The 15,849-nt window shown below is 56.0% G+C and overlaps 1 protein-coding gene and 1 long non-coding RNA gene across 3 annotated transcripts in view; one reads left to right on the top strand and one right to left on the bottom strand.

The window, feature by feature from the left end:
• DHRS3 (dehydrogenase/reductase 3) overlaps window positions 1-15,528 on the bottom strand; it is a 41,258-nt gene extending 25,730 nt beyond the window's left edge. Inside the window, exons 1-2 of one of the 2 annotated variants that reach the window (XM_059691213.1) lie at window positions 14,896-15,528; window positions 14,025-14,174 (exon numbers count right to left, since the gene is read on the bottom strand). In XM_059691213.1, coding sequence (XP_059547196.1) covers window positions 14,025-14,174; window positions 14,896-15,012 — 267 coding nt within the window. In that variant the 5' untranslated portion in view covers window positions 15,013-15,528. Of the gene's footprint in view, window positions 1-14,024 lie in introns of both variants that reach the window. The other variant, XM_059691212.1, reaches the window with a different exon arrangement.
• On the top strand, window positions 12,883-14,404 carry LOC132231668 (uncharacterized). The gene is made up of 2 exons (XR_009452103.1): window positions 12,883-13,019; window positions 13,177-14,404. It is a non-coding gene; the product is annotated as an uncharacterized LOC132231668 (long non-coding RNA).
• Window positions 15,529-15,849: the final 321 nt, after the last annotated feature.

Genomic DNA, 15,849 nt, shown 5'->3' with positions numbered 1-15,849 from the left:
GGGTACTCCTAAGGCTTAGGAAGAGCCACACTCAAGAGGCCAAAGAGCCACGTGTGGCTTGCGAGCCGCAGTTTGCCGACCACGGGACTAGACTGTCACTTCAGATCCAGGCTCGGAGAGAGTGGCCGGCAGAACAATGGCCTCCCCCAAGAATGCCCACATCCTGATCCCCCGAACCTGGGACTATGTCACCTGACATGGGAAAGGGGGTTAAGGTGGCAGGTGGAATTACATTTGCTAATCAGTTGGCTTTAAAATAGAAACGTATCCTGGGTTCCCCGGGCGGGCCAGTGTTATCGCAAGGGGCCTTAGCGATGGAGGAAGGAGCCGGAAGAAGGGGGTTAGAGGAAGACGTGACTGTGGAAGCCGTGTGGTCGGGGTGATGCAGCCTCGCTGGCTTTGAAATGGAGGAAGGGGCCACGAGCCAAGGAATGCGGGCGGCTGTTAGAAGGTGGACAAGGCAAGGAAGCAGATTCTCCCCGAGAGCCTCCAGCACCTGTGACACCTTGGTTTTAGCCCCATGAAACCTGTCGGATTTCTGACCTCCAGAAGAGTGAGAGAATAGATGTGTGCGGTCTTCAGCCACTGAGTCCGTGGCAATGTGTTAGGGCAGCCACAGGAAGCTTATACGGAGAGGTCAGGGGGCTTGTCCAACGCTTCCAGCCAGAGGAGCTGGGATGAAAACCCAGGCATGGCCCTGGCCTGGTGGCTCAGCGGGTTGGAGCATCGTCCCATACACCCAAAGGTTGTGGGTTCAATTCCTACTCAGGGCACATACCTAGGTTTCGGGTTCGATCCGTGGTCGGGGCCCTTACAGGAGGCAACTGATAGACGTTTCTCTCTCACAGGGATCTGTCTCTCTCTCCCCCTTCCATTTTCTCTAAAAATCAATTTTAAAAAAATATCCTCGAGTGAGGATTAAAGATAAAAATAATAATGAAAAAGGACCCCCCGAGCTCCTCCAAAGTCCGGGCTCTCAATGGCACAGCAGTCCTCAGCATTTAAATGAGCCCTTTCCATCATAAAGTTCCCCCAGAGACTGTTATAGGAAGTGCACTCAGGGGCTGGGGCGGACAGTCCTATCTGAGCCACAGCCCCACCACCATGGCCAACATGTGCTAAGCACACATGTTGTGCTCAGGACCTTCCACACATTATCTCATTCGTCCTCATTTTACAGACGAAGAAACAGGCTCAGAGAGGTCTAGTAACTTGCCCTGGGCCACTCGGCAAGTGAATGGAAAAGCCAGCGTATGAACTTTGCTGACTCCTGAACTCAAAATACGAATGAATCCTCATTCTATACGCGCGCACACATAAACATACCTGTCAACACAAAGACTCAAGAGACGGCCCCCAGATCAAGACCACGACTGATCTGACAGTCTGGCCCCCAGATCGGCCCCCAGATCTGCCAGCCGAGGAGGCATGAGCCCTCAGAGGGCACACAGAGTGCCCAGTCCACACTGCCCCTGGGGGCCTGGAGGACCCCACCCCTCGGCTGCGTGTTCACAGGGAAGTGGCCTGGAGAGGTGAGGGGAGACACCCCCTCTTTGCCAAGTGAGATGTGAGGACATGGGATGTGGGAGCCACATGGGAATGCCTGGCAGGACGGCCTGTCTGCAGGAAGGTCACGCTGCCCCTGGTCACGCTGGCCCCAGCTCCCCACGACCTGCTTCGGGGCCTGTGAGAGGTCAGGGCAAGCTGGGCCAGTGGGCTGGGCTTGACTGTGTCCCCCCGGGATCCTGGGAGCGCTAAGGGACCCCAGAGACTTCCTCCCACCTTGGAAGGGCCCTCGGCTCATCTGCCTGCAGTGGGAGAGGAGGGAGAGCGGCTTCTCACACCCAGGGAACACCACCATGGATGGTGACTTAGTGCAGGGCTTTCTTTTTCCTCTCCTATCACAGTGGCCTTGAATCTAGACAAAAAACTGCAGAGAAGGTCTGTTGACAACAGACTAGGCCACTCTGAGTGGCTGCCCATTTTGCCTCTTTGAACTACAAATTTCCTGAGGGCAAGGATGTTTCGGCTCAACTCTGAAAAGTTCGTCTCATCTTTTTACCTGTGAGTGTCAGCAAATGACCTGACAAGGTCTGCGGGACTAGACCCGGGAGGACTAGCTCACAGGCAGGCATGAATCTCCTGGAAGTTCCCTCCTAAGGATTGGATTGGTCCTCCCACAAGAAGGAGGTCTGGACGTCTGTTCGCAAATCCCCTGGCTCCTGGAACAGCACCCCAATTTTACCCACAAAGCCAGTCTCCCCACTCTCAAACACAGTAATTGGGCCAGGGCTGGTACACCCCTGGCTCAGAGACGAGCCTCTGACTCACCGCTGGCCAATCAATCATTGAACCATTACAAGTGACTTCTTCAGGCTGACACAGTCCCAGCCAGGGAGACTGAATTCCTGGACCCTCAGGAGCGGCAGGACAGAATGACACCATTCTGTCGACTGGAATGGGAGCTGGGGGGATTTCAGGCAGCAGGGACAGAGCTGACCGGCCGCGTGGCAGAGAGGGCCTGCCGAAAGAGAGGCCGAGTCCTGACAATGCCATGCCCAGAGTGGGACCAACCAGGCGCCTTCCAGCCACATACACCAGGCCAAGGCACACCTCCGGGCCCATCAGGAAGGCTGCAGCTCATGTCGTTGGCCCCACTTGGACGGCCTGGCTGCTAACGGCGTGCGCTGCACAGACTCTGCTCGGGGCTGTCAACATGGTCTATTCTGTTCCATAGGATGACTGAGAGGCAACAAAGCTCACTGGTTCAAGAGCAGATGTCCTGGGTTCAAATCCTACTCGGTCCCTTACTAGCTGTGTGATCTTAAGTTCATGACCCTCAGCATCCTGACCAGTGAAACGAGGGTGAGAACAGTACCCAGTGCCTGGGGGAAGTAAATGACTGTCAAGTACTCAGAATGGTCCCTGGCACGTAGTAGGTACTCACTAAACATGGCCTCTAATTAGCTCTGATGGATTGGGCGTGCATTTGCTCAGACAGCAAACGATGATAAAGTGCCTACTGTGTGCCAGATGCTGTGCCAGGTGCCCCGGACACTCGGTAAAAGGACATGTCCCCTGTCCGTGAGGCTCTTACAGTCTTTTGGAGAAGACAACAAGCAGCCACAAAGCGTGGTGAGCTGCCGTGGTAACCCATGACTTTGACCTCACCACAGCCCAACCCCGACCAGCTGAGCTACTTGGACGCAGCGATGAAAATGACTAATGCCCACACAGGGGAAGTTGGGAGGTGGCCAGGGGAGTGGGCAGCAGGGACAGAGCAGAGGCCTTACCCCTGGACCGGCCTCCGCTCCTCGGCCACAGAAGGACCTGCACCGGGCCAGCCCCTGCCCATGAAGAAAGAGGCTGTTGTCACCAGCCATCTCACCAGGCTGCGAGCCCTCCCTGTGGGAGAGGGATTCCCTCCCACTGATTTCTAGGGTCAAGAGCCGACATTCCTGAGGCCTCTGTGGCACGGGCAGCATTCTCCCTTCCTCCCGGGGGAATCCCAGAGGCAGGGCGAGTCCGGCTAGCCGGTCTTTTGCCTTTTGCCCCTTGTGCCCAGCAGAGCACCTGGTTCAACAAGCAAAAGGTGCAGAGCCAGGGCTGGGGGTATCCACTGGACCCCCTGCCACCCACCGGACGGAGCCCATCATTTCCTGCCAGTGTTCTCGTGCTGACCTAGGAGTTTTATGTTATCTCACTCCAAGTGTCAGATGGGGCAAATAAAGCCCAGAGAGATCAAGTTACCTGTCCAACGTCACACAGCAGGCCACGGGGCGGCCTCCTGGGATTTGTGGGCTCGGGAACTGGTTCCCAGTAGCCCTGGCCTGCAAAAGGGCATGAGTGCTCTGGCAGGCGGGCTGTGCTCTGCCATTCAAAAGAGCTTGGTGGCTGTACCTATAGGCAGCCCCTGGCTTTGGGGCTGGGTGGCCCCGTCACACGTTCCCAAGGCTGGGAGCTGAATTTGGGCTGGGCCCCCGTGGGGAGGTTGTCGCAGGCCTGCTGGATAATTAGGGCTCCCCAGTGGTGACTGCGGGGCCCTGGCTGAGGGCTGAGCAGGCCTGGGCTTCCGCATGCTTGGGGTGGGAGTGGGGGCCCCTTTCCTGAGGAGCAAAGGCGCAAACTAAGAGGAGTCGCTTCCGTCCCCCGGCTCCCTTACCTTGGAGTAAAGAGCCGAAGGTTGAGGACCTAGCGAGACGCCCCGGCAGATCCAAGTAAGGGAGAGGTGCCTGGGGTGATGTGCTAACACAGCGATTTTCCAGCCTATTCCTTCTTCTCTTTAAATCCATGGCATTCTTTAAAAACACACACAGGATCTTACATGGAATTATAAGCTACGGAGCAGACAGAACAGAAGCCAGTCTAGTTCCATGGAGGTGGGGGCCCCTCAGAACCCCATGGGCAGCACCTCCACAGTCCACTTTCCTGGAGCCCCTCGGGTACTCCGGAACACAGTTTGGAAATGTGGTTCTAAAACATCAACTGGTGCCCGGCTGGCGTGGCTCAGTGGTTGAGCGTCAACCTATGAACCAGAAGGTCATGGTTCGATTCCCAGTCAGGGCACATGCCCTGGTTTCTGGCTCGATCCCCAGTGTAGGGCATGCAGGAGGCAGCCAATCAATGACTCTCTCCCCTCATTGATGTTTCTATCTCTCTCTCCCTCTCCCGTCCTCTCTGAAATCAATATCAATCAATCAATCAATAAATCAAATAAACATCAGCTGGTGCTGAGGTCTGCCTTGGGGGCTGTCGGGGTGCGGATGGCCGAGTCTCTAGACAGGGGACAGTTATCCTTGAACATCCCAGGGGTCCCTTTCAGTGTGGACAAAATGACCACATGGTTCACTGATCCAAATGCTTTCTAGCCCCTTCCCTGAAAGGCCACTGAAAGGGAATTCAAGGTCACTTCCCCAAAGCAGGGGATGGCAGTGGAGTCAGACAGGCTTGGGCTGGGTGGCCTTTGCTGGCATGAAGCACCACCAGGCCACAGATCTGTACTGTCCACCCCAGGCTTGGTCCTGGCTTCTGGGTTACAAGACACCAGGCGGTCCCCTGCCACTGACTTGAGCTCCAGTCCTGGACCTAAATCCAACCCGTAAGGAGTTAGATGGATTTTGGTCAGATCTAGTCCAGGCCTTTTTAACCTGGAGTCTGAGATAGGCACAGGGGTGGGGCAAGGGGTTCCCTTAAAAATATAAAAACGTGAATCTTTGTGCATTCTTCTTGGGGCATTCTTCAGATCCTCTAAGGCAGCGGTTCTCAACCTGTGGGTCGCGACCCCTTTGGCGGTCGAACGACCCTTTCACAGGGGTCGCCTAAGACCATCGGAAAACACATATATAATTACATACTGTTTTTGTGATGAATCACTATGCTTTCATTATGTTCAATTTGTAACAATGAAATTGGGGGTCACCACACCTGTATTAAAGGGTCGCGGCATCAGGAAGGGTGAGAACCACTGCTCTAAGGGCTTTATAACCAGCAAAAGATTAAGACTCACGGTAACCCCCTCAGTGGCCACCTCCTTCAAGAAGTCTTCCAAGGTCTCCCTTAATTTATAATGATCTCTCCCTTCTCCGTTCTATCACAGCCCTAGGATCACTTCAAAGGCTGCAGCGTAGTGACCTCGGGTCTAGCTGGAGGGAGTAGCGCTCACTCGAGCTGGCTCCTTGCATATCTGAGGTGCTACACTGCACTGCTGCTGGTTTGTTTTCTGCTTATCCCTTTCTTGTTTGAAGCAGAGCCCGATAACCAATGACTACCTTAATCCCCTGGCAAGCATCCCAGTCATTGTATGCAAATACTGCTACTCAGTGGCTAAAAAATTGTTTTTGTAAAAGTAATTTTAACGACATCCTGCGCCATCCTGTTGCCATCCTGTTGACTCCACGGCTGCTTATCGGCGGGCCCTCTCGGCAGAACCCTGTGTGCGCCAGGCCCCGCTCTGCCACAGCTTGTCTCTTGACCTCCCCGTGACCCCGACTGGGGTAGGCAGCCGCTGAGGTGATTTCTTCTGGCAGGAAAGGCCCTGCTTTTGAAGCTCGGAATCTGGGGTTCAAAGTCTAACTCAGGCCAAGCATCCTGGACAACTCACTTCAGCTGCATCTTAGAAATGGGCTGGTGATCATACCCGCCCTGGGCATGGGCCACCCAGCGAACGTGCGAAAGCCCTGTCCGGTCCTGTACGGTAGCACAGTCACGTGCGGTCCTGTGGTCACATAGAGGACCAGTCACATATCGCACCCCGGCCGACACTATCCATCATGTCTGGCACCACAGTCACGTGACTGCTGTAGTCACTATGGCGCTACAGCCACGTGGAGTACCACTCACACTCAGTACTGCGGTCACAGACAATACTACAGCCGCGTGCAGTACCACAGTCACATATGCTACTGTAGTCACATGTAGGACCACCATGGTCACCTATAGTACGAGGAGCTCAAGGACATGTGGGGAACTGTGAGGAGGCCAGTGTGGCGGGAGCACAGAGAATGAGGGGTGAGAGTGTGGTGTGTGAGGGAGCCTGGCGGGGGGCGGGGAACTGGATAAGGGATGGGGGGCAGGGCAGAGGCAGGGGGTGGGGGGGAAAGGTTAGGGGGCAGGGCACATTCCCTCCTCAGGCACTGGGGATATAGCAGTGAGCAGTGCAGACAAACATCCCCACCTAGAGCTGACAGTTTAGTGAGGGGCAGACAGGTAATAAACAAGACACATAAAACAACCGGTCAGAGCGTAGTACTAGGAAGTGGGAAGGAGAAAACAAAGGCAAGGCCCACGGATGAGACCATGGCGGGAAGGAGGAAGCAGGAGTCCAGGCTCGGGTTTGCTGAGTGAATGAGTGCCGTCAACCACTGGTGGCCTCACCTGTCCTGTCCACTCTCTTTCTCGGACTCCAGACAGGCCCGCATCTTCATAACTCATCCTAAGGGCCTCACCCGTCCACGGGAGACAAGCGCACATTTGAGGTTCACTTTCCTCCTGTGCACTTGGCTGCGACTGCTTCCTGACCTGTGTGCTTCATCTGAATAACGTCTCACATTTCCCTTCGAATGTCCTATACACGGGGTACATGTCTCAGCTTGTGTCTTCTGCTGCCAACAGGGAGCACGCCTTACCACATGCTAAATGTGCTCCTGCTTCTGCCCAGAGACCAAGGAGAGGGTGTTGGGTCTGGAGCGCTTCCTGCACAGGTGCCCAGAAGGATGCTGGGTTTTGGCGGCAGCAGGTGGGAACCAGGTCTTCGAGGACAAGTGGCAGTGATTGCCAGGCCTCTTTCCAGGATAGAAAAGGACGGCTAAGCCCAGCCGGCATGGCTCCGTGGTTGAGCATTGACCTATGAGTTAGGAGGTCATGGTTTGATTCCCGGTCAGGGCGTATGCCTGGGTTCTGGGCTCAATCCCCAGGGTGGGCATGCAGAAGGCAGCCGATCAATGGTTCTCTCTCATCATTGATGTTTCTCTCTCTCTTTCTCTCTCACTCCCTCTCCCTTCCTCTCTGAAATCAATAAAAGTCCTATCTAATAAAGACAGAATATGCAAATTAACTGTCACTCCACAACAAAGATGACAGCGCCCACAGCCAATAAGGAGGGAATATGCAAACTGATGCGCCAAAGATGGCGGTGGCTGGGCCAGGACGCTTGGTTCAGCCCCGTCCTGGCTGCTCCAGGCCTCTGGGCAGCGCGGGCATGCAGACACAGAGTTGCCAGGGCAGGGCGGGTCGCCTGCTATGAGGGGCAGCGGGGGATGGTGGAGGGAGGTACGGGGGGCAGCAGGGCCGGAGCGAAGGTGGAAGGCGGCAGCCAGAGCGACGGCCCAGGTTCCGGAGGGAAGCCAGTGCTGGCAGCCAGGAGCAGGAAGGCCTATTCTTGCACAAATCTTCATGCATTGGGCCTCTAGTACACTATAAAAAATAAAAGGATAGCTAAGAGCCAACTTCTCCTGAATATGGTCGAGACGGTTTTCTCAGTGATACCTCAAACAATAAGAAGATGGAAATGAACCAGCAGAAGTACCCAGCATGCTAAGGAGGTTGGGAGAGCTCTGTGCAGGGTCCACAGAAGCCCTGGGCTTAGAAAAGCTGAAAGTTCAGAAGCGCCTGGAGTGGGCTAGGTCGACCAAAGCAGGGACCGTGACCTCAACCACTGAGCCACACCGGCCCGGCCGGAGCAGGACCTCTTGATTCAGGTTCAGTGCTACTGGACCTAGGGAGCATTCTTTGAAGCCCAAATAGACAATTTGGTGATTTTAGGACAATCAACAGGAAGTTGTGCTTGACATGCTAGTCGGAAAACGTAGGCCACGCATCGCCTTGAAAGCTACAGGTTGAAAATATTAACATCTCCTACAAGAGGAGAAGTGAATCCAGGGCAGATGGCTACCGGGTGGCTGCTGAGGGTGGGGGTGGGGCAGTCCTACCCACCGAGGGTGTGTTTTCTGAGTTGCTGCTTTTTCATTAAGTGGGATCTCATGGCTAGCAAGAAAGGCTGGATGAGCAGCCGCAAGGACAAGCTGTTTGTGCAGGAGTCTCCTGGCAACGCAGGGAGCTTGGCGATCGGTTCCTTTCCTGGGACGGCCGATCCACATATGAGAATTTTAGAGCGGGCCAGGATCTTAGTGCTCACTGTGGCCCCTCTCATTTCACAGGTGTGTTTCTTAGCTGCAGCAGAAGCGGGGTCTCAGCAGAGCCCAGTCTAGAGCCCTCTGGCGTCTGGCCTCCCAGCCCAGGTGAGCCAGGCGGCAGGGGGCGCGACCCTAGAGGTGGCCGCTGTTGTTCCCCAGGGGAAGGAGGCAGGGCGGACAGGCCGAATTGTGAGGCCCATTGTCTGAAACCTCAGGACCGGATGCTAAGAGCGAAAAGGCTTTTCCTCCATGTTGCAGGTAGGACGGTTGCCTACCTGCCTACCAATTGGAAGCCTGGTACTTCTCCCAGAAACTCCCCCCAAAGGCTGCTTTTGGGGCGAGGATCGGGGAGATGGCGCTGCTATCTCCCAAGCTCCCCATGCCTTTGTGACCTTGATCACATACCGATTGTTTAGTGCAGCCATTTTGCCCTGATGACTCTGCGTCGTCCCATAAGATGACCGGTCTGAACCCCGCTCCTCTCTCTCCTTTTTCCTGTTCTCATCAGTACCGGCCCAACGCTGAGTGTGAGGTACGAAGTCCCTGCTCACCTCTCAAGCTCTGCAATAGTTCCCTTCTTTGCCTTCTCCCTCCCTCCTTCAATTTCAGCCCGAACCCAGCCTTTAATCAGGTGGTTTCTTGCATCTAGATCACCCTTCTTACATCCCTTCTGGTTGACTCTTTTTGTAAAAAAATAAATATATTTTTATTGATTTCAGAGAGGAAGGGAGAGGGAGACAGAGAGAGATTGAAACATCAATGATGAGAGAAAGTTGTTGATGGGCTGCCTCCTGCACATCCCCCCCTGGGGATCGAGCCCGCAACCCAAGCATATGCCCTGCCCAGGAATTGAACCGTGACCTCCTGGGTCATAGGTCAACGCTCAACCACTGAGCCACACCGGCTGGGCTGGTTGACCTTCAAGGCTCACTCAAATGCCACTTCACCCATGAAGCTTTCCCTGAGCTAGTTTAACAGCTCCACGGGGCCCCCTCTGTTTTGTGTCCCCTCAAAATTCATGTTTACCTGGAAACTCTGAACATGACCTTATTTGCAAATAGGGTGTTGACATAGGAAAGGTCCAAACTTGTAGAGAATGTTTTTATGAATCTATCTGAGCCAAACTGACAACAGCCAGAAAGCAAAATCTCAATGAATTGAGAAGACGCTCTGGAGAATGGCAGTTTTGCAGCTCGTTTTCCACTAGAATCAAAGGAGGAGACGCAGGAGGGTGACGTGAAATCCAATGCGGGTAGATTAAGGGGGCGGGAGAACGCAAAGGGGAGAGGGAATCCCTGGGGTTGGATAAAAAGAAAAATGGAGAAACACATACTTCTCTTACATCGCTGGGTACGGGATAGCTAGCAGTTAATCTTTACAGCGCACGGAGATGGTGTTCAGGGAACAAGGGAACAGTAAAGGGTCTCTGGTCCCTGCTCTGGTGCTTAGATGAGCCCCGAGGGGCCTGAAAAGGGAGATGCCTCTGACAGTTCAAAGGCACGTTATCTTAGATGCAAAAGACAACGGACAGGCTCCGTTAAGGTAAAGCTTGATCTTCGTCAAGGAAACCACAGGCCCAGGATGTGACTACCGCGATGACTCACTTTTCGTTAGGGATTTTCATGTTCCGGTCACCCTCTGTGGTTACCTTCCGTCTGAGTTCGCAGGGCCTGCCATGCTGGCCTCCCCTGAGCTTGTCAGGGTTCGTAGGTGGCCCCTTTTATCGCCCACAAAGGTCTTTGGAAAGGTAATTGGTTAAGGAGCTCAAGATGAGGTCACACTGGATTTAGTGTGTGTCCTAAATCCAATGCGTGTGTCCTAAAAGAAGATGAGAGGACCCAGACACACAGAGCGGCAAAGCAGACACCCACGTGAAGACAGAGGCAGAGACTGGAGAGAGGCTGCCACACACCAAGGACACCACCCAGGAGCCACGGGGAGTCACCAGGGGCTGGAAGAGGCAAGGAAGGGTTGTCCCCTAGAATCTCTGGAGGGAGTGGGGCTCTGCCAACACCTTGATCCCAGATTTCTGGCCCCCGGAGCTGTGAGAGAATATGTTGCTATTGTTGTAAGCCACCAGGTTTGTGGCAATCTGTGATGGCGGCCGCGGGAAACTAATGCACGCTGTAATCTGCGCCTTCACTGTAAGCACCTGGCCACGTCTCTCTGTCTTTATTCATGTCTATTGTATCCACCCCCTAACCTGGACCCAGAGCTGCACCAACACTGGCAGACACTCAGCAGGCTTGCTGAGGTCTTTCGGAGGCTGCGGTCCTGGGGCAGATGGGCCTCGGCCTGCCCCAGTGTCAGGAAGGAGAAGAACATGGGATTTGCTGAATGGATGTGATGGGGAATGGGACTCACAGACCTACATCAGAGATTCATTCACGGCTAGCTGCTTTAGGGACAGGGCTAGAGACGCACACACTGTACATTCCGTAGTAGCAAGGCAGACGCAACTGCGAGCCAGTTCTCACACCACCTCCCTGAAATGGGTCCCCCTGAGTCCCGGCTCTACCCCTTCTCGATGGGGCGCTCAGGCCCTGGTGTGTGGCCCCTGCCTCCGGAAGCCTGCCATCATGGATCAGGCCTCTGGTCCAGCCACTTCCTCGTACTGGACCCAAGGCTGGAACAGCCACTGCAAATACTTCCAAACAAACAGTCCACTTCTCCTCCTCCTCCCCCTCCTCCTGCAAAATCCATGTCAAGGTCAAAGACTTTGGAGGCTGGGCCAGCTGACTAGCTTGGCCAGGAGCCTTTGGGGGGAAGAGGGATGGGCCCGAGCTCTATAAATGCTTTCATGGGAGGAGCCCTAGGAGGATGTGGAAAATAAAAAGGAAGACCCTTCTCCTTAGAGACCTTAACCTTGCCTGGCCCTGCCGTGGCGCCCTCGGTACATGGTGGGCACCTTTCTAACTCCTGAAGCCTTTGTGTCCCTTTAAGAAAAGCCCTTATTTGGGTCACCTTTACGGCCTAAGGCACACTACTGTCCACAAATATTGCCAAATCCTGTTTGACTCAAGGTCATTGTGTGAAACTGGATAGGCACTCGCCCCCCAAAAGTAAACAGACCTTTCCTGGACCTGCTGGCTGTTTGCAGATTCTGCTCTTCCTCCTTTCTTTCTCTCTGGGGGCCTGTCCCCCTCAGAGTCCAGCCCACCCCAAATCCAAGCTGGAAAAGGAGGGACAGTCATCTGTGGTTTGACACTACCGCCTGTGTAACCTCACTGCAGGCTGCAGGGGGCGCTGCCCTCCCAGCTCTCTCCAGCAGCTCCAGGACCTACCCAAGGCCCATGGTTCACATCACCCACCCGGCAGTCTCCTGGAAATTCCCCCCTCCACCACACTTGCCCCTTGGTCCCCAAGTCCACTGGGCCCCCAAACACTCCTAGGTCTGGAGAGTGTCCGAAGGCCCTCTCACTGGGCCCAGATGGGCTCAGGCAAGATTCCAAATTTCCCACCGTGACAGTGTGACAGAGAGAGGACAGCTCATCCAAAAGTCGCTCCAGTAATTGGCCGGATAATTAGGAGTTACAGGGAGCGTTCCGGTCATCCCGACAGGTCTGGTGACTGAACCTAGGGCGAGTGGCACTGGGAGTTCTGGAGGCCCCGTGGATCCTGTTTCTGGGGACCTGGTGCCACTTTAAGGTATTTCCAATTGGCCCTGGGTTCATTCGCTGGAAGAGACGGCCCAACCCGAGTGGGGTGCGGTTCCCAGAGTGTGAACTTGCAGGGCCCACTCTACACTCTCCCTCCTCCCCCCGCAATGCCGTAGACTTCTTTCAATTTAGGCTTGTTTATAGTCAGTCAAGTTTTTCCAGATTGACTAAAGGAGTTCTTCATGTGCCTACTGCAGCCAGTTACAGGAGCAGTGAGAGACCCAGGACTGGGGCCAGCTGGGAGAGTCAGAAGAAAGTTTCTGTGGGACGCAGACAGCTAAGGAATGACAATCACACGCGATTGTGCTCAACGCCACGTCCCCCTGCAAGGACACCCTCCTCTGCCCTCCTGACCCCCTCCGAAAAGGGCTTGGGGAGCCCTTCCCGGGTGGGGGGGCATCACCCCGAGGAAATGAAACTGCCGAGAACAAGTCTGACTTCTCCTTTTTCTGTGTGTCCAAGGGTTAAAAACACTGCTGAACGCCCCTTCCAACTGCAAGGTCAAGCAGCTGTCCAAACCACCCAAGGAGAAGTGGGAGCCCCGGACAGCAGACCCCAGCCCGCCGGGCCAGGACGCCCCCGCCGGCTGGTGAGGGAAGAGTTAAATGGTGATCAGCTTTGGCTGATAGCTCAGGCTCCAAAGTTCAGTCCCAGTCCCAGCCACCCCCGAGGAATTGTAAATCTCAGGGCAGCATTTAACAAAACAAAAGCAACCTGGAATTACATGCAGGTTTGGTTTTCTACATATTTACTTAATCTCCTAGGTATGTGGCCCCCTGTCAGCTCAGCTGGCTTCCCTGGCCTTTTCGCCCCCCCCCCCCCCCCCCCTGGCTCGCAACAGTTTAAGTTTCAAACGAATTCCCTGTTTTTGCTCTTCCTCTTCGCAGGGCTGGGTGAGTCAGCCTGGCTTGGGTCGGAGTTGGGTGACAGCCGGCTCACCCTCCCTACTCCCCGGCACCAGGTCTGGGGAAGCTGGAGGGAGAGGTGCTGGGACTACCAAAAGTTACAGGCAGCGCTGGGAGGCTAGGATCCCCTCCCAGGCTGTATTGGGGGGTGGGGTGGGGACAGGGCTGAAGGTAAGAACAAGGGCCCTTTATCAGCTGCCGGTTCCCCTCTCTCCAGGTTTCCAAACACCTGGGCCTCCCAGCGCCTGTCAAGCCAGACTAGACCATCAAAGACCACTTCCCCTTTTTTCAAACCCAAACCAAGTATCCTCTCTCTTCGTGCCTCCAGCGCTGCAGCCGCCCAGGTTGGGGCTGGGGAGCGGGTTGCCAAGGAAAATACGAAGCGCCAGCAAGCAGCCGCTGGCTCCCAGCTCCCCCCAGGAGCGCACACACCCTCCACTCGCCGCGGTGGCTGCAAAGAGGGGAAGCGAGGAGGGGGAACGCAACACCTTCCCGGGGAGGGAGGAATGGGGTGGGAAATGGGTGGGTCTCCCAAGTTTCGGGGTGGGGGTGAATAGCCAGCCAAGCCACAGATCTGGGAGCACATCAGCTCGGGACCTGCCAAAACAGACAGTCCAGTGCCCGGGAAATTTACAAGGTGAAACTGACTAGCTCAGCGTTCGCGGGTGGCGCAGAGAAGTCGGGCGGCGGGCGACTCTCAGATCCCGGGCGCCGGCACGGGTGGGTTCGGGCGGCGGCGGCAGGTGGGCGCACCGCCCCCCCTCCCCTCCGCTCCCGCGGTCCCAAGCAACAACAGCCCCCACCCGCCGGACTCGCCTCGCCCCCCGTACCTTCTTGGCGCCGCGTTCTGCGAACTCGCGAGCGAGCTGGCGCCCGATGCCTCTGCCGCCGCCGGTGATGAGCACGTTCTCCCGAGACAGGTCCCGCAGCTTGGCGGGCAGCACCAGTCCGACGGCCGCTTTCGCCACCAGATAGACCATCTGGAGAGGGAACACCACCAACGCGCCCAGCCATTTCCACACCATCCTCCGCGCCGCGGAGCCGGGCAGGGCGGGGGGCGAAACTCCCCGAGCCGGACAAAACAGGAATCGAAAAAGAAAACACCTCCAAACAATAATAAATACACGGAATGAGGGGCAGACAGGAGTCCCACCTGGCCACTCTGGAAACCACCTCTTCCCAAGTGCAAGGCACCGGGTGAGAAAAAGAGGGGAAAAAAAGAAAAAGAAAAGAGAAATCCTCTTGGGGAGGAGAAAAAGCGTCTCCGAAGGTTGGGACAGTGAGAGGGGTGGAGGGGAAGCCGGAGGTGGGAAGTTCTAACAAGAAGTTTCTTGCCCCGGCCGCCGCTTCGGCTGGGGAATTCGCAGGTAATGTTTACAGGCTGACAGAGGAGTTTAGGCAGGGGAAGGGGGGGAAAAGGGCACCAACCACACGCGCGTACCCTGCTGCAGGCCCGCGGTTTCAAAGTGCAAGATGAAAAAAAAAAAAAAAAAGCGCTGTTTCCAAATTGTAGCGCTTCCCCACCCCTTCTCCAGGAAAAAAAAAAAAAAAGTGGGGGGAAAAGTGCTTGGAGCTCCCAATTTCAGCCCGCGAAAGTCTCCCGACTCATTGCTATTCTTGGGCTCAGGAAATTGCTTAAACGCGCTCTGATTGCCAGCAACGTGCAGCAGAAGTGGGGGGTCCGGGTGTCAGTTTCTTTACGTGCATGGCTCGCCCTGGCGCGCGCTCGCTCGCTCTCTCCGGCTCCCTCCCTCTGTCTTCCAGCCGCGGCTGGGAGTTGCCGCCCGACCCGGCTGCCTTTCTCTCCCTCGTTAGCATTTATTGCCTTCTTTTTGTCCTTCCCAACTTGGAGAGGGCCCGGGTGCGGAGCGCGCGTGGGTCGGACACCCGGGTCTGCGCCGCCTTATTCATTCGCTCCCGGGGCGGCAGCGGCGCGGAACTGGAAGGCGGCCGTTTTTCCCCCCCATTTTTTTTTTTAATACCCCATTAAGTCTGATTGACAGTTAAAGTTGGTCGGAGGCTTCACTCCCGTTCCTCTGACTGGCTGCCGCGGCTTCCCCTCCCCCTGCGCGGTCGCGGGGCGCGCGCGCGCGCGGGCGCGCACCCCGGTTCGCTCCGACGCGAGTCCTCCCGGGGCTGGCTCCCCTCTTTGCAAGCCGGGACTTGCCGGCGGTGCCTCTGAGGGCTCGCAGCTGTAACTCCAACGCGCTGGAACCGACTCCTGCGAACCGGCTCCCTCCTCGAGACATTCCCCCTGGCCCTGGACGCGGTCTCCCGGAGCGGGGGTGCCTGGGGACCAGGTGACCGCCCCTGCGTTCGGGGCAGGCCCGGGGGAGCCCGCGCACGCCTTGATCCAACCAGGTCGCCGAGGGTTTATTTCAGGCCGTTGCCCCCCCCCTCTCCGCCCCCCCCCGCCCCCCCAGCCTGCAGGTAGGACCAGGAAGCCACTCCCGGCCTTTGCCCAGACGTCTCCTGTCTTCACTTAGAGTGCACTTTCTAAAACTGCTCCACGCTGATGGGGTAAACAGCTGGGGAGCAGGGTTTTGCTGTGAGGAGAAGAGGTGGGCAGGGTAAAGGAACTCTGCCCACAAGGTGCCAATAAAATCCCCATAAGATTAGGTGGGAGCGTATTTATTGCTCATCTGGGCTAGAATT

This window comes from Myotis daubentonii, chromosome 3, assembly GCF_963259705.1.
Source record: "Myotis daubentonii chromosome 3, mMyoDau2.1, whole genome shotgun sequence".
In the NCBI taxonomy this organism is placed as follows: domain Eukaryota; kingdom Metazoa; phylum Chordata; class Mammalia; order Chiroptera; family Vespertilionidae; genus Myotis; species Myotis daubentonii.
This window is presented reverse-complemented; position numbering and strand designations above follow the sequence as displayed.